The sequence below is a fragment of the Trichoplusia ni genome, chromosome 1 (genome assembly GCF_003590095.1).
Source record: "Trichoplusia ni isolate ovarian cell line Hi5 chromosome 1, tn1, whole genome shotgun sequence".
Taxonomy (NCBI): Eukaryota; Metazoa; Arthropoda; class Insecta; order Lepidoptera; family Noctuidae; genus Trichoplusia; species Trichoplusia ni.
In genome coordinates, this window is record NC_039478.1 from 345,398 (window position 1) to 364,486 (window position 19,089).

Sequence of the window (19,089 nt, forward strand, 5' to 3'; positions counted from 1 at the left end):
TGTTCCCCTAAAAGTAGTGATTTCAAAGGTTCCGGTGGGTCTTCGAATGAAGGCAAATTTATTTTACCTGTAGAACAATAGAAACCAGCTGACTCCTTACTCCACTTTGAAGCATTACAAAAACGACATACCACGTTCATATCGCCTATTACAGAAGATGATCCATAATCAATTGTGAGGTTATAAGCAAACCCACTTTTATATTTGTCGGACCAAGCCACCGAATTTCTAGATTGATCTTCTATGTGTACATCTAAGTTATTAAGGCTATGTCGAAATCTGTCTGCAGTAAGACGGGCCTCTCGCTGTTCGTCCGTTTCAAGAGACCGAATATTTTCGATTCTTAATCTTTCATTAGACAAACTTACTGATCGTTCTTGTCTCAAAGAATTATAATATTCGCGTACCGACTCTAGTCGTTGTTCATGCTCATGTGCGTCTTCGAGAGATCGAATAACATTATGGTGCACCCTATCATTTGTCAAACGGTCTTCATATTGAGTTAAAGTTTCAGATTCTCGAGATAAAATATGACGTTCGCGGTCAGCTGTGAGACGCAATTCCCTCTCAGTGTAGGTTTCTTACTCGCGAGACAATATATGACGTTCGCGGTCAGCTGTGAGACGCAATTCCCTCTCAGTGTAGGTTTCTGACTCGCGAGACAATATATGACGTTCGCGGTCAGCTGTGAGACGCAATTCCCTCTCAGTGTAGGTTTCTGACTCGCGAGACAATATATGACGTTCGCGGTCAGCTGTGAGACGCAATTCCCTCTCAGTGTAGGTTTCTGACTCGCGAGACAATATATGACGTTTCGCGGTCAGCTGTGAGACGCAATTCTCTGTCAGTGAAGGTTTCTGACTCGCGAGACAATATATGACGTTCGCGGTCAGCTGTGAGACGCAATTCCCTCTCAGTGTAGGTTTCTGACTCGCGAGACAATGTATGCCGTTCGCGGTCAGCAGTGAGACGCAATTCTCGTTGTGACGCAGTTTCAGCATCTCGGGATAACACATGTTGTTCTCGGTCAATGGTAAGCCTCAGCTCTCGTTGAGAAGAGCTTTGAGACGCCCGTGATGTAGCTCGTCTCGCTCTGTCAGCTGCTAATCGCATCTCTCTCTCTGGAGAGCTTTCATTGGCTCGAGAGGTTGAGGCACTAACTCTCATAGAGATATAATTAAACACTACCAATTACGAAAATAAACTATTAATTTAATTAAACACTACCAATTACGAAAATAAACTATTAATACAATTAAACACTACCAAAATAACTAATAGGTGTACCTACTACTAATACTATTAATCTAATACCTATTATATAAACTAACAACAAAACAATTCTAAAAATAAACTATTCAAAGACTAAAAGTCGTGCTGATAAGCACGGTTTGCAAATAACAATTATTGATTGTCAATAAGGTCGAACAGTCTGAACGTCTATTCGCATCAACAGCCAAATATTGTATGACGCTCGAGCGCGGACCCCCCGCCTTTTTATACCTCCCGCCACGACGCGCGTCGAGCGCGGCAACCGATACACAAAAATAATCCTTATAGCATGACTCTGTATTCACGCGCGATTTCTTATTATTTCATGTATAACTTGGTGTTTCTACACCGATTTACATGATTCTTTTTTTATTGAATAGGTAATAATGTTACTTTTTTAATTGGGGATGAGTGATAGTGTTGTAAACTTAGACAGGACTGAAAGTTACGGTATAAGGTTACCACCGATAAAATAAGTGTACCAAAAAATAAAATAGGTATACCCTATTTAACCTTTATGATATCGGTACGAAAATATAGCGTTGACAGTTGCGGACGTGGGCGAGGGTGCGAGGCACGAAAAGGGTGTCAGGCAAGGCACGACGTGCGGCCGGCAACAATCCTGTTTTTTCGTCTTTCGTCTCTTTCTACTTTATTTAGTAACGCTAGTACTAGCGAAATATACTTTTATATTGGTTCCAAAATTAAGGACGAAAAAAATTAGGTATCAAATATAGCGTAACTATTTTTTTACGGTATGACGTATACGTATTAAACATACCGTAATTCGGTTATTCAGTCCGCGTTAGAGTAGACAAATACAATCAGAAATCTCCGAATTGCTAAGCTATCGGGAGTTTCACGTGTTATTGTGAGTCAACCATAAAAGTTAGACATATGCTGTCGAGGAATATTTTTTATATAATTTTAGGGAGAATATTTCCGTCATACATGATTTCTATGTAGCTTTAACCTATAAGCCTGCACACGTGACGGAAGCTTAAAAAATGGAGTAACTTACCCCGTTTTCCCAATATTTCCCTTCACTGCTCTGCTCCTATTGGTCGTAGCGTAATGAAAAGTATACTATAACCTGCCCAAGAGTATGAAGAATAATTGTGCCAAATTTCGTTAAAATCCGTCGAGTAGTTTTTGTTTCTATAACGAATATACAGACAGACAGACAGACAGACAGACAAAAATTTTACTGATTGCATTTTTGGCATCAGTAGCGATCCCTAACCACCCCTTGATAGTTATTTTTTAAATATATTTTATGTACAGAATTGACCTCTCTACAGATTTATTATAAGTATAGATTTTCTGGTCATTTAGTGCTTTTAATTATCATAATTTATTTATGGACGCATTTCAGATAAGTAGTTTGCATTGTGCCGATTTTCTATTGTTTGTGGGCACTCAACTCCAATGTCGGTGTAAAATTCCCAATCTTCATATCTATCTTGTTGATCTTTGCTAGTCTTGACTTTTCAGTTTTCTGCCTTGAGTCTAATTAAGGTCATTTCCTACAAAGCTTCAGCTTTTCTTTACTGGGCTTTTCAAACGATTGGCATCCATTGCGACTTTGTCCGTCTATATTTTCAAGCTGCATGTGAAATGTCTTGTAAGAATAATTATTGCCAATTTTATAAAATACTACGTTTGAGACAACAGCTCATATTCTATTTAGTTTTGTAAACTAAATTCGGGACAGGAAATGATAAAAAAAAACAAGTTTTTTGTCTGTACCACATTCGGGGAGCTAAAAACGCCCTTGAAACAAAACGAAATTTCGTTGTTTTCTGAAAATAAATTAGCAAAGTTACAATAATTATATTACTGACGCTTGGCAAAACAAAGTTCTTTTAGTACTGGACTAAATAAGACAGCTGTTATTAATCTCACTCAGTCCTATTCTATAGAAATATTTAAAACACAAGTGTCATTTTATGGAAAATAAAACTCTAACAAACTCGCACAAAAATTGTTGAAACTGAATCTTTTTTAAGTTTAAATATTTTCTTATTCCATACTTATTACTTAGGAAAATAAACATCGTTTTTGATCGAATCCAGTGCCGGGAAATCCTATTAGAAATCCATCGCAGCGACAAATTAAAAATGTTTAATGACACTGTAATGGATATGGGATCCACGAACCAGCGTGCTTTACTTATGTTTATAATTGAAAATCGTTTCATGTTTATTAAAATTTATTTCTTTGCATAATTACCCTTAAATCGTTATTCACGTAGATATGCCACGAAAAAGTACGATAAAAAACAGTAAAATAATGAAATGCTAAATTGATTTTTCTGTCAAACACATGCGGATCAGTTGGTAATTTATTTCCATTATCGAAGCAGCTGGAAAGGTTAATTATAAAATTTATAAGATAAATCACAATACGCAATTGTGCCGGTTTCGATAGCCAACGTTTAATATATGGAAAAGTACGACGGACTCGTAAATCACGACGAAGTTGAAGGCTTTCATGTTGATTGCGTTCACAAAGTATGTTTCCAGTACAACGGGCGGTTAGCTGTCATTTTTCTCCCTTTCTAATACTGGTAAAACTATAGTTCGTTGTTGTAAAAAAATATAGTATGTTTTAGTTACTGTCTGTAAATCAAAGCGGTAACTTCAATACGGGAAAAAAAAACTGACCTCACTTTTACGTCTAAGAAGTTCTAATAACTGGAAACAAAAAATAGGCTAAAAACGGCTGACCTCGATTTTCATTTCGAATTCATTGTTATAGCTTAAAGATATTTCTTAAAATGACGAAGATTACATATGCAATAAATTGTTGAGTTCTTTACTTTTTATTAAGAGAATTTAATTCCATGGACTGAGTAAATAAAGAATGCAGACTTCACAATGAGTACCGTCCATTAGTTAACTCTAGTTTAATGAAGCATGTTCTGGTTGAACAGCAATCAAATGTGTTTACTATTCACCCAGGAATCAATTTGGAACTACTCTCATGCGATCACTCGTAGCAATCGTAGTGAATAATTGAAGCTACAATAGCATGTAGGCCTACGCCGTAGAGCATCGTAGCACATGTGGACGTCCGTTAACTTTTACAAACCTGTCGATAACTGTATGTATTAAATTACGTAGATGAAATACTTGCGGTCTAGGAGCAAAATATATATTCGTTGTAAAGCCATGAATAAAACCCAGTTCGCTTGTAAATGGATTTTGGGATCAGCCATCTTTGATAGGTAAACTGCTTCTATAAATTAAATTTACTCATACTTGGAAGTTTGAGCTATTTTACCTTTATCTCTGATAGATTTATTTTTGTTCCGATCAACGATGTTAATTTAACTTTTGCTTGTCTTTTTGTTTTGGCAGGTTAACAAATTCTATGGTAAAATGTACCTTTGAGTCTTCACTCAAAACAAGCTATGTGTATCCAACGTAATATCATAAAATGTTTAATTTCTGCCACAGTATACTTTCTCGTCGTATCATAAAATATGTTAATAAGAAGTCCGATAACTGATTTCGAATTAATTAGGGGCTCAATTATGTCGAGCATCCGAGTTTTATGTCGTGTCCCTGCATAAACTGGTCGCTCTGCCCAACTATGCTCGTTCCCATTAAAATACGAAAACCAAAACAACTTGGAATATTAAGAAGGGAAACACTTGTTCAAGGAGTTTGAACATTAACGTTTTTTTAATTATTACTAAGAGAGAAAAAGGACAATTCGTATTTAGAAAAGTGAGCACAAAAAGTTTGTTGATACAAGTAAGCATTTAAAAATCATTTGGCTGTTTTATTGCGTTGAAAATTCATGCTTAGACAGTTTATGAGTTAAGTAGGTTTTTTGTATAACTTTAGTTTCAACCAACTTACTGGAACAATTATCAAAAATGATACCGTTAAATGGGCTGGTTTTGTGCAAATATATCTCTTGAGTATAATTTACCAATCTTCAACAATTTATACAGTCAGTACTGACTCTACAATAATAGCCGAAATGTTTACGTCTAAGCATGTTTAGATAAAACGTCTGGACCTTATAAAAGAGTTCGCCGTCGTTCCTATCTGATCTAGACGCGAGAGTACATTATGTAGTCACTGAAAGCGCACACGACTGGGCTTCGCTTGCTATGCATGTTAAATCATAGTGACCAAAAAACGCGAAAAAAAATGAACTCTGTAGTATAAAACAAAGTATGTTTTTGTGCGTCGTGGTTTTGATAGCCTGGCTCTCTAATATGATTCATGGATTATATAGTAAAGCCGCAATTCCCCAAATTTGAAAGTCGTTAATAAATGTGAACAACATCACATTCTTCTTCTTCTTAGTCGTTGCACTCTTGGCAGAGTGGTCGTGGTCGTCATTTCAGCTGTTAGTGGCTCGCCTAACTATACGCCGCCATTCCTGTCTGATGGCCGCCTTTCTGGTGCAGACGTGCAGGGAACTGTCCACAGCTGCTCTTATCTGGTCCGTCCACCTCATAGGCGATCTACCTACATTGTACATAAACATCACATACATTGTTCTGAATCCAAAGTAAGTTGCCAAAGCACTTGTGTTATGGAATTCGGATACAACGAAGGTACGACAAACACCCAGACCCGAGACAATGTAGAAATGTGATTTTTTACATTGACCCGACCGGTGATCGAACCCGGGACCTCAGAATTAGCGACACCTTGAAACCGGTGCGTACGCCACTCGACCACGGAGGTCGTTGATAATTATATGAAAAAATTATATAAGGTTTTATGAGTCAACATTGTATTCCGTAGCATTCTTACAACAAAAATAAATAATGAATATTTTTTAATTCTTTTTAAATTACTATGCTTTTCTCTTTACAATGCTAGCAGCTTCATTCAGTTACGTTAAGTCGAACAACGACTGCGTCAGTCATATTCATTAAAATTTTCTGAAATTATAAGTACGCAATTGAATGGACTTTATGAGATAAAGTAAATGTTACAGTAAAATTGATCGAATTATATTGTAGTAAGTAGTAGGCAATAGTAATTTTAACTTGTGAAATTTATTCTTACCCTTAAATAACTTGTTTTTGACATTTTTACTTTTATTGATGACGATACGATTTTAGACAAATCTATTTTTTGGTTGATTGGTTGGAAGTAATTCTGAGTCTTATTAAGCAATTTTATTCCTGACATACAAATTAAACTACTTAAATTCCAAAAAAGGAATGTTATTTCTCATTACACGAGAACTTTATTAACAAAAACGCTTGGACAGTTTAGGTTACTTACGTCACAGTAAGAATGATAGCTTTCATACTTGATTTAAGATCATCGTAGCAACGCTGTAGGGCCACCCGCTGTTTTTTATTACCACCTCAAGTGGAACAGCAAGGGTAAGTTTTGATATTATGTCGACGAAAACTTCGTAATTATTTTGGGGAAAGCGAAACAAAAAGGTTTAGTATCGAAATCAATAGTCTCCGTCTCGCGGTTATGATCAGATAGTCTGGTTATTGTTTATTAACAAGAATTTGTTTCTTGGTATTGCTGCTCAAGTACAAGAAGAAAGTAAAATATTCTTAATTGCACCCCACATAAGTAATGTTTTGTTATCATTCTCAATTTTTTTTTCATTATCGGTTTTGAATATCTTATTTTCGTACATCACGAGAGGACTATTGGAATCCTTGCGTCAAAGATACTAGCTCTTTATTAGTCACGACAATATAGTATTAATTATTTCGAATTGATTGACGGAATACAAAACAGGTCAACAAGGTTCGCGAAAGTAACGTATTGTTTGACGTGCATTCGTTCTGTGGTGTTCATGCAGCATGATTGGAAGTATAACCGTTTTATCTGTGTTTTGAATGCCCGCCACAGCCGTGCGGCGAAGCGTGAAGTTTCGATAGATCCACTTTGACGTCGCTTCTCTAACATCTAATATTACATTGCACTTAATATATTACGTGAAAATCTTGCCTCAACTTGCTATAACTCGATAAATACTTTTCGATTAAATATGCTTTTTTAAATCTGGTTCCCGAGTGATATTATTTAGAAGATCCCTTTATAAGATCGTGCTATTCTCTGAACTGTAATTTATGAGATAAATTAGACTAAGTACTAAGTGTAAAACTACAGTACTAAAGTGAGCCGCAGTTGAATCTATTCCCATTGGCGACGATAGCCGTATGACATTACCCGTTCAATGAATACGAGCCTAATAGCCACCGATCGAGCTAACACTAATTCCCTAAATGTATCCATCCAGTCTATGCTCATTTAACTACGTATTTAAAACAGTAGACATAAATACATATTTCAGATTAAATGGTTATGCATCTTGCGAGCACCTGTATATAATTCTGCTGATTGAACTCAATCTCAGCCACTGTCAGTCTATAAAATAAATGAACATTGTAAGGTCCGAAAGTTTGGTTTCGAATTAATTATAATTATCTGAGATTATAAAAATGGGAAGTAATTGTATCACAAAGACGTAAAAGGCCATTTCGATAGCCAATAAAGCCAATGAACCAACAACCACAAGAGCTCACCACAAATCAATTGAATGGTCAGGTTGTCTAACCACCCACCGAAACTATAAGAAGCCTGCAACGAAATTTTTCCCAACTGACGTTATTTGCCTAATCGTACTGAAAATACACGTCGTGTAGTCGACGTAACACTGTGTTATCCACTCGAGCTCACCTCCAGCCAGACAGGCGCAGGCACACAATAGGTTCAATAGCCCGGGAAACAACTGGATGGTTATCGAATATTATCAGGATCCCAGTCTTGATTTACACGAAAAAGTTTCATTTGGACACGCATTACTAACAGACTTTGAACGGATTCTTGAGGCATAAATTTGTAACAGCACCGCCGTAAAATTAATATGAAAAATATGTAAGATTTCCACCCTCACCGCTCGCTTGGTAATAAGAGCTTTCGAAATTGTGCGAACTAATTTGTACGCTTTAATTTGGAGCACTCTGTTCGGTTAGTTGAATACATGCTGTGCCGTAGCTACAGTTGTACCTACCACGCGTGATTTTATTAAGTCAAATTCAACCATAAATTTTCTGTACCTAAATATATTTCAAACTTTTGAGGCATCCTTGCTTACTAAAAATAGTCTTTAATAACTAAGCCTTATTTGGCTGTATTGTACAATTAAATACTTATGATGTTCAAAATAATATTATACCAAAAGTAGCCAAGACAAGACAGTTTATTTCCACAAACGCGTTTTATAAACTTTAGCGTCCACTAACTTCCTCGGGGGCTTACTTTTTCTAATAAACAAAATGAAATCATAAACACCGTTGTTTAGTAATGCAGCTTTATTAGGGTGGGATAATTTTATATTTCTATAGACTAGGACCGCAACGAAAGCTGGAATACAGCCAACGGTTTACATGAGAATTCTTCGTTATTACATTTAATGTCAAATAAAAATTAGTTTCAAGTTGAAAGTTGAAAATCTTGTCGAAACATCATAATTGGATGGAGTGAAAATTATTTTCATAATGTAACGTATGACTTTTGTATTCTTTAATGCTTAGGTATATATGTTGTCTTTTTAGTGGCAATTACATATTGAATATATATTTCTGTTATTTGTAACTTAACAGAGCTAAAAAATTTAATAAGATCTTTATCTTTATCGAATGCGTTAGACTTAGGTCGACCTTAAATTCGTTTTTTTATGACTATAAAAGCAAAGCTACAGAATCTCACATTTTAAATCATAAATAAGCTAAACTTAAATGCGATTAGGCTTTTAAATTATTTATTGTTTACTCTAAAAACTCGAGGTAAATTCAACCGCAATTTTCACAATATATTACAAGTACAGGTATAAATGGGGTATTCTACTCGAAGCTCTGAATTTGTAGGACAAGTATATACCTGCTCCTGTACAGTTCAGATTCGGTCGCAATCCATTTGCATTTTAATTTATAATGCTTCAAGTGCAACTCAGGGCCTTACAATGCCTGTTACGTAGATGCAGGAAAGAACCTACATTGCTTTGAGTAAAATCCATATTTTACGTCTAGAGAAGTTTAAAGTCGCGTAAAAAGTATAATAAGTGAAAAAAATGGTAGTTCATATTTAAAATTTTCATAGCTTGTAATTTTTTTTATAATTTCATAGTTTCATATGTCGTAGTTTAGGTTGAGATATCGTCGAATGCCTCCTTGGTAACCAAATGGTAGAAATACGTAAAGAAATCTAAATTTATATCATAATATTTGAGGTCAAAAGCGAAATCATTTTAGTTAACACTTTGTAAGGCTTTTACTGTACTTCTTTCAAGGTTAATGGTTGGAGTTATCTATTGAATTACCTATCGCTTTTTGTATCTCAGAAGGTCACTAAAGCAGACTGGAACTTATTAAAAAAGGTCTGAAAGAATAACTTTCATATTTCTGCGTATTTTAGAGTTTTAAGTCAATTTATATTTGAGGTAAAGATATTATTAACGGTTGTGAAAGGTGGTAACTACTTTCGTTAAAGGGTTAAAACAATTTTAATGTCTGCAAAATTGATTATTTTGAAAATTCATTTAAAAAAATCTATTAACACTGGTAAAGCTGAATTCCAGTGACAACAAAGAAAATAAACTGAAGAGAAAATAATTTAAATAAATAGCATGCTGGCTATCTTTAAAAGCTTATCGAGATGTGGCTAGTATCAAATTACAGCAATAAAAAATTTAATACGTGAGCAAATTGTACGCATTTTTTTTTTCAATAAAAAAGATATAAAATCGGTTCTATTATAAATATTGTCGAATAAAAAATGGCTTCATATAGGTCGTACATTACGATGCAAACTCTTTTTTGGAAATTTAAAATAACTATTCGAGTGACACATTTCGCGATGACACTTCATAATATTTTTTTGGACTTTCATATCATTCATGCAATTGTTATTTGTTCCTATGAAACTGATATAGCTTTTGAAATGTAAAACCTATTATTAAAAGGATAAAACTACGTTCCCAATTAATATTTTGAAATGTGCCGTATAGGTATTATATTTAAACCCATGCGATTGTGTATCTCTTTTGAATTTGATACAGAGTTTCATGTTTGGATACATAAATACGTGACGATTTAATTTTTACGAATTTAAATAGGTTTTAGTAATATAGGTTGTGACAAAAGTGTATGTGACTTAACCTTGTTCGGCGCTGGTTTCACGGTGAGCGATAAATTTTGTGATTTTTAACTATAACCAGGTAATCATTTGTAATTATCACTGTGTGAGGGTTAAGTACTTTCCGCTAATTTACCGCACAAAAAGGAACAGGAAATAAATAAAATAGCATTTAATTCAGGTAAATAATTCCTCAAAGTCGTCTTCAAAATCGGGAATAACTTTAGATCACTATGTACTGATATTTTATGGATGGACAGAGGACAGAAGCTTTCATCGCGCTGATCTGTCAGTGTGCCTTAGTTTTGCTTCAAGGGGATTCGTACAATATTTCTTAGCGGTACCTTCAATAATATCAGGTTACTATCTCCTTGTAACCTTATATTATTGTAGTAGGTATTCTGCCTCGATATCCATATTTTAAGTCATGCCAGAACACGATATATTCTTGAGAACAGGGTTATGAGAATAGCTTGAAGACTTTCGATGGCTTCTATGTAAAATAATTCGGTGCTGTGTTTTTAAGGGTAATACTTATTTTAGTAATTTGGGTGAGTTTGATTATTTTTTTCATGGAAAGTATATCAGTTATTCTGTTGACCAGAATATTTTGGTTTCATCTAACTCTCATTATTATTTATTTATAAAAGTGACACCGTACTTGATTATACCAATAATGCCCTCAAAAAAATATGCAAATTAACAAAAAACAACGTACACTAAACTCTTTTTTGACGATTAAATTATAAACATCCAAGTTAAAAACTCCGTCTTCTAAACTCGAATTAATTGTTCATTATCCTATTTACGTTATCCCTTTACAATACTGGCCGACGACAGACTACAACAAAGCCAAAAAAGAAAAACAAAAACTGTTTCTTTAATACGAATCAGTTGTTTAAAGTTGAAGCACAAAATCTTTGTGAATAATATTATGAGTATCACAAAAGCAAAGAGTTTACATATTTTATCACATCTGTTAGCGCGTTACTTCACAGGTCTTTTCGTTCCGACTATTTCACAATGGCAACAAAGACTTCCGCGCGGAAACCTTGGCTTGAGAATATTGCCTTAGCGAAAGTAATTTTAAGCTCCTTGCTTTTGCATCTTCCTTTACAAATTTCAGGTATTCTTATAGTTAATTCTTTGTTCTGGATAAACCTGAATGAATTGAATTCATACGGTATTTGACTGAATTTAAAAATCATTTTCCCGAGTAATTATTACGTTTGCGTAGTCCATATATTCGTGTAAAATACTGTGGAGTATCAATATTTCAAATTTATAATGAAATTCTTTATTAAAAAACAAATATTCTCAACCCGCACCTCTCTTTACGAGGCGAATTAATTGCATTAAAGTATTTCTTTTACTAACCTAATATACGCTGCTTAAAATAGAATCTAACTTGTAATTCTCTGTGCTAATATTAGTGTTGCGTCTGTCTAAAGGTAAAAAGCTCGTAAAATGCGTAATAAAGGTCAGAATAACCTTACCTGTCTTAGGAGGTGTTACAAGATTACCGCGGTATTGTTAATGCTGCGGGTTAAATCTCTAAACTTTATAATAAATTGTAAGTGTAGGTTTTTCTAATCAAAGCGCTTATTAAACTATACTATATATATTAAGTCGAGTTTTAAAAAACTAGCGTATATTATATCTGTGATATGTAATATATGTAATATTCTGTGATAACAGTCACTATTGTTGAAATGAAAATTTTAACCAGAATAGCATTTTAATAACCCTTCATTAAAGCAAAATAAAGTGCGTGAAACATACAAATGAATTAAAGTAAGTATTTCAGTAAAATTGTCGAATTTCAATGCGATGAAATGTCCCGATGAAAATGTCGGTCAGGCCGTGTTTGACTGCTATGGAAAATAAACTGTCAAATTTTCCACGTATGCTTCACGAAGCTTGACATCCTATATCGGTATGTTTTAATAGTTTTATACGTTAGCTAAGTGATGAAAACTGTTCGTTATTTACAAATATACGTAAATTTTTAGGGTTTCCTAAATAGCAAAAAAACGGAACGTTAGTCAGTTTGTTTGTCTGTCCTTCCCTATGTCTCAGATAATAGTTTCCAAAAATATAACAACTATGTAGACTAAAACTATATGCATCAAAAAGAATGAGCTCCGAATTTAAAATGTGATGTGCTTTACTTTTCTTTGTAAATTTCCACCAAAAATTTGGTGGAACAAGGCATAAAAGCAGTTTCTTTTTATACTTCTTAAATATAAAAAGAAACTATGTGGAATATGTAACTCACTTGAGCCAATACATAAAAATGCTAGCAAAAATGTAAAAACAACTCTCAAAAAAGTGTAAATTTAGAATCTAAGATTTTTTCCCCGGAAAAGCCCTGAAAGCGGATTACTTGGTGATGATTAAGCGTCGCTCTTGAGGAACTTTGCTGGAAATACCACAATAGTGCACTTTAAATTGCAGGAAAGATTTCTATTCTATTTAATAAAACTTTCAGAAATGTAACTAAGATTTATTTCACCATATTTTTAACCAAAACTCGATAATTTTCGGGAACGTCGGGAGCGGTCATCAGTTCCCGTTGAATCTTTTTTCAAAATCAGTCTAGCTTCATGTAAACAAAATAGTAGTAAATATTTTTTATTCAAAACTTCCTAGAATCCTCCATTTGCTAATAGAATACGATGCACTATTCCATTTCAATGTCAATTAGTCTTTGAAAATTTAATTTATATTTGTAAAGTACCTAAATGAGAGTTATATTTGGCCACAGCCTTAAGGCTTGTGACACGTGAATAGTGACAGTTAACCAGCCTAGCGCACGTGAGCATAATGAAATGACCTATATTCTTCAAGGTAGGCTTTCTAAAGGGGAAAAGATGGGTGTTTTATAATTAAATCTTTTAAAGCTAGCGGTTTATTTATATCTTTTTAAACGCAGACGACTTTTTATTCAATAAATGTTATAGTACCAATTAAGTTTTTATAGAGATTTGACAATTTCAGTTTAAGTGTCAAATGACAACTACTTTCTTCTTAAATTTTGATAAATGATAACTGTTCTTAAAGTTTTACGGAGGTTATTTTACTGAAAATTTCGACCGAAGTATATAGAGTATATATCGCAGATATAACATCAGCAAATACCAGCCGAAATATTTCTGGCTGTACAACCATTAATTAAACGGAAGTTCGACTAAAACATCGGGGATATTAAATTACATTTGCAGTATGTTGAAATACCTAAAGATGTTTTCAAGTTACTTTAGTATCTGTTTTAATTTTCCTTTCAATGTCTTTTTGGTACGTAATTAAAAAAAAAACAAACGCTTCGTAACATGACAAAAACAGGTAAATTATACTTTTTGCTATTGTATTGTATAGTTGTACTATTGCTACTTAAATTAGGCTTGAAATGGTGATCTTTGACATTGTGACGTAATACAGAAAGCAGTCTGGATGATAGGAGCCAATATAACAATCAATCACACACTCATATAATTTCTATTACGTATATGTTAGCGTGACATGATTTTATTCTTAGTTTTTGATTTTCGAATTGGTTTTGAATTTGTTCTAGGATTCGTTTTCTAGTGATATTCTGTCCCGTATTGTTGTTTTTTAACAAAGTCAAGCATTCTCTCAATATTCCGATTTGTATTTTTATTTAAAACGTTTTAACTTCTTTTTTGAACAATAAAACTCTCACCGACGAGGTAGGACCGAGCCTACTAAAATTTTATATTCAGAGACCGGACAGAGGATTATCTGAAAACGTACACTTTTAAATCCCGTGAAAACGCAGCCAAGATATAAATAATGAAAGAATCAAAATAACGGATTTTATTGAATTGCTTTTTTGTATTTACTTTTCAGCTTTTTGAATCTTTGGCATTTTGTTATTAGAATTGAAATATCTCTCACTTAATGTATTTATGAACAAAATATCAAAACTCTTGAAAATCATTTTTTGAGGTTCAGAATACTCAGGAGAAACATTGGAACTCGGTTTATATTAAAACTAGCAGTTGTTCGCGGGCCCCTCCGCTACAATAAAAAAAATGATTTCACGGGAACATAAAAGTATTCTATCTATTAATCCTGGTAAAGAACTATCTGTGTATCAAGTTTCGTCTAAATTCGATCAGTAGTTTAAGCTTCAAAGCGGAAGCGGAGCAAACATTCATACATACTCACTTTCGGGTTTATAATATTAGTAGGATTAAATTAGCAAAATATTCAATCTGCAGGTATTGAAGCGATGGGTTGAATAACTAGCGACGCATTAATGAAGCAAGAAGCGATCAATCATGATTGGGCAACCTCAATCGAACCATATTCGTACCTGCAAACAGATTTTGATGTTTGCAAATACACATTATACTTCATATGTTATGCATAAAGGAAACAGCAATCAAATCATTTTGGAATACTGATCCTCTTGTTTGTACTAGCAAATATGCAATTATGAGAGAATGCTTGCAAAAACAATGAAATGCTTGATCAGATAGGCAATTAGTACATTTATATTTTTAATTATAGGAACAAAATTAGGATATTCAGATTTTTTTAAAATAATTAAATGATTTATTTATTATTCAAGGAAGGCTAGTAACATAATTTAGATACTAAATATAATGAAATGACTTTTACGGATTTTATCGCGGTTTAATTTTTGGTTTTAGTTTAGTCTGCCCGTGACCATGATACCTTCAAAGGTGTCAAAACGTCGGGAACTAAAACCAAAAATTAAACCGCGATAAAATCCGTAAAAGTCGTTTCATTTCAATGTCTAACATTCGAACCACTACTAAATATAATTTAAGCTAGATGCTAATAACAAGCCCCCACATATTAACTACAGTAAAATAAAACACATAAGACTCAGAAGAATATTTAAATAATTCAAGCATCGAAAAAATATTTGGCTAGTAGACGCCTTGCTGTGCCTGCACTCGTGCAAAACAGGTCTATATTTAAATCACGTGGTATTACGTTGAAGCTCCGAGCTAAGATAAGATTGTTTTATCTTTTAATTATCGAAAAACTTTCATACGATAAAGACTTAAAACTTTATGCGAACGATACTGAAATCGTATATCTGAACAATAATGCAGCACCATACAAATCCTCATCATTGTAGAAAATACTCCAGGAGGCAGTTACCAAATTTCTCTAAACATATACAATGTATAAGTACTAACTGCAGTCTCTACGCTAAAGTTCGCGTGAAAGCGGGGCAAGTGACTAATTCAAACTAGTCCCACACATACATGGAATTGAGAACTTATCAATACGTTCGCGACCGCAGTGCCACCGCAATCGCGGTCGCATAAGTCTTCACGTTATCACTTTGCAGAAGTAGCTCATGAACTGTTTATTCCTAGACTTTGTTCATCTTAGAATGATTATATTCACATGAATGTACTAAAAGGTATTGTATTTTGTGACGAGATCCAAAGTATGCCGTTTTGTTGCTGCAGTGGCACAGGATTCGAGCGTTTTCTATAGTTTTTTTTCTCTCTCCAGGGTAATGAATTTTTTCAGACTTCAATTTTCAGCCTGTCCGATCCATTTTAAAAGATACCGAAGAAAAACCCAAAATACTCTTAATTCTAAGAATTTTAAGATTATTTAATTACCATAGTACAAAAAGTTACATACCTACGCACGTCCATAATTCGATTTAAAAATATGGATATTCAATATAAATTCACTTTGTATGTGAGCGAGGTGTGAGTGTTCGTAAGCTTAACAATCCTTTTGTAAGGGCGTTGGGTGGACCAGGGGAGGAAAACAAGGTGTCTCAAAGCCATCCCGTCCTGGCTCCCACCTTGGCCCAAGCTTAGAAATAATCCTCACACCGGTGTAAGACTACCGTCAATTACTGAATCAAGTCACTGTCTTTTTTACTTTGTGCACAATTTTATCCGCAAAGTCTGACAAAGCAGGTCCTAATTGTTTAATTTTGTCTACATTTTTTTATTTTATATTTTCTTTCAGTCTTCTTAAAATCTTTATGCTTTTAATTTCTACGTTAATTAATTCGAATTTATTGTCTAAATTACAACCATGGTTAATCATATTAATTTTTGTATGCGCCTTTGAAATATTAAGAGCGATGGAGCAAGTATTGCCATAATTACGCTTAGCAAACGGATTTTAATTAAAATTGTTCCTACCCGCGGCTCCACTCGCGTGAAATTAGGAAATCAGTCATTATCTCGATATTACCATTTGTAACTTGCCTTACCTTTATCGTCACTAGGAAATACGTATTTTTTTATAATATTCCACAAGAATTAAATGAAATCGTTGATTGGTTCCGATACATGATGTTTCATGTAATTACTTTTGTTTACTACTATCTACTAAAAATCAATAAAACCTTTTACTCCTTTTAGTTATTTGACAATCAGCACAGACCATTGAAAATATAGAAGTTAAATTGCACCTCTCGCGAGGGAATACAGCATAATGTTCGTAACACGGTATTCGTTTCCGTACAAGCGATAAATTTATACTTTATAGCAATTCGAAACAACATCGAAACGACTCTGGTTTTCCTGCACGCGGCGCTGTACAAAATACTCTGTTGCAATACTTGCAATCCTCTTTATCTGCGTCCGAAGCAATGACTGCAACGCAGGTGCAGCCCGGCTACGGGACCATGAAACGAACTATCCCAGTCAGGTAATTACGCCAAGTTTCTCTCCAAATATTGCGTCAGTTTAAAGTGGACTTCTCGAAAAGGTTGTTCTACGTTATTATATTAAGTTCGTCTCAAAGCGCCGTTGGATTTTTCGGTACAAGTTACTTGGCTACGCCATTTTGTTCGCGTATTTTTGTTCTGTTTTCGTTGTTCTTTGTCGTGTGATTCGGACTGCAGATGCCGTTAAAGTACAATTGAATGTTGATGCGCTTTGATATTTTATCTATTTGTTTTTGTCTTTGCTTTACGTTATGAAATTTTGTTATCTTTCAATTTGCTTTTGTTTGCAATATTGTTTATTGTACCCATGAATACGTGTGCGACAATGTTTGAAGTATTGAAGAAAATGAAATAAAAACTTTGTACAAGCCATATAGCTATATTCCCGTTACCCATTTATTGTCTATTGTAATAACTGAATTGTGTGTAAAAGGTTCCAACAAAGCACGAAGGCCTCTTCCCTTATTGAGTTACGAGGAGCAAAGGCTTTGACACGTCACTACACCGAAACAAAACGAAGTTATTTTAAAAACGCGCCTGAAAACTGATCACCCCTGCCAAACACCGCAGCTGCTATGTGCGAAAGAGACAACGGCCGAGCGTGGGAAAGAGAAAATCGATTTGCGTACTGAAACCACTATGCGCTGAAGTGAGATGAAAGCAAAACACATTTTATAATACTTAAAATAACATTAAACAAATTGTAGAATAATACAAAGGTCGTACCGCTACAATATTGAATCAAACTACAATAGCTACGAACAAAAAAATAATAGATTCATTCAATAATTGTTTGTGAGCGTGAAACATTAAGGTAACGTTAAACAAATATTTTGAAACTTGAGTACTCTATGCACGTGCTTCACAATAACTTACCAACGGCGATTTTCTCCACTGCAAAAGACTGTGCTGACAACATCACTGCGTTTAACAATAACAAGCCGGTAAACCGCGTAGCGTAGTAAGTATTAAACACCATTTTTGTGTACTGTACGCCAACGATTGACTGATACGATACGAGCAAAATTACATATTAAACTTGAAGTAATTTAAACGGGTTTACATGTTTTTTTGTAGCGAATATAAGGCGATAAAGTGTCGGGATGCTGTGTGCAAACCTGAGACTTAGGGGCGACTGATGGCGAACGAGTGTGGCATGGGACGCGGGGGCCCCTCCCACGCCGCCGAGCGCGCTCTCACTTACTCGCTTAACGCGTAGCCCGATAACTGAGTATCTTATTTCAAAATATTATTGTTTCACTTATTTCTTGGTGTGATAATATCAATTTTGGTTATGGGATATCATATTTTACTAAAATAAAATAAAAAGAAGGGATGTCATCAAAAATTCCTGCTGCAACTAAATGCATCAAAAGCAGCGATCTTTGCATGACCCAAAGTATTGGAAGTGCGGTTACTGTGCACTTTCTTTTGTTCTTAAAACTTGAGTGTATTTGTCTAATAGATGGTGCGCGCGTCGTTTTCCGCGGAGATAAGGGTCGCACCCCCCTCTCTCCTCTCCCTTGGAGCGTGATCTTCTCCCCTTCGCATTAGCCACAATTCTCAGCAATACCATTCCTCCACGTTTCGTCCATACGTTTTTTTAATACATGACGAAATAAATCGTTGATATTCAGTAACTGTTTAAAAGTTTCTGTGGAATTAAACATACCACGAATAATATATTAAACGAAGTTATAGTAATTGTGTAAACGAATAAGAAAATGTAAATTGTATTGTAATAAACTTTTGATGTTTTATTATGTCATCATTCCATATTTAATAAAAAAAAACAAAACAATATATTTTGGAGCTGTTTAAATTAATGTGTAGTTATTTCACAATATTCCAAATGTTAGTTCCAAATTGTTAGAGTATTTCAAGATTTAAAATTATATAGTTGTAAGTGTGAAATAACTACACTTAATTTAAACAGCTCCAAAATATATTGTTTTGTTTTTTTTTTAT

The 19,089-nt window shown here is 34.3% G+C and overlaps 1 protein-coding gene and 1 long non-coding RNA gene across 2 annotated transcripts in view; one reads left to right on the forward strand and one right to left on the reverse strand.

The window, feature by feature from the left end:
- Positions 1 to 18,876, reverse strand: part of LOC113499886 (glutamate receptor 1-like) — a 63,221-nt gene extending 44,345 nt beyond the window's left edge. The window contains exon 1 of the mRNA XM_026880513.1: positions 17,998 to 18,876. Coding sequence (XP_026736314.1) covers positions 17,998 to 18,100 — 103 coding nt within the window. The 5' untranslated portion in view covers positions 18,101 to 18,876. The remainder of the gene's footprint in view (positions 1 to 17,997) is intronic.
- Positions 10,166 to 18,063, forward strand: LOC113499966. Its single transcript, XR_003401159.1, has 3 exons — positions 10,166 to 10,460; positions 16,941 to 17,102; positions 17,555 to 18,063. It is a non-coding gene; the product is annotated as an uncharacterized LOC113499966 (long non-coding RNA).
- Positions 18,877 to 19,089: the final 213 nt, after the last annotated feature.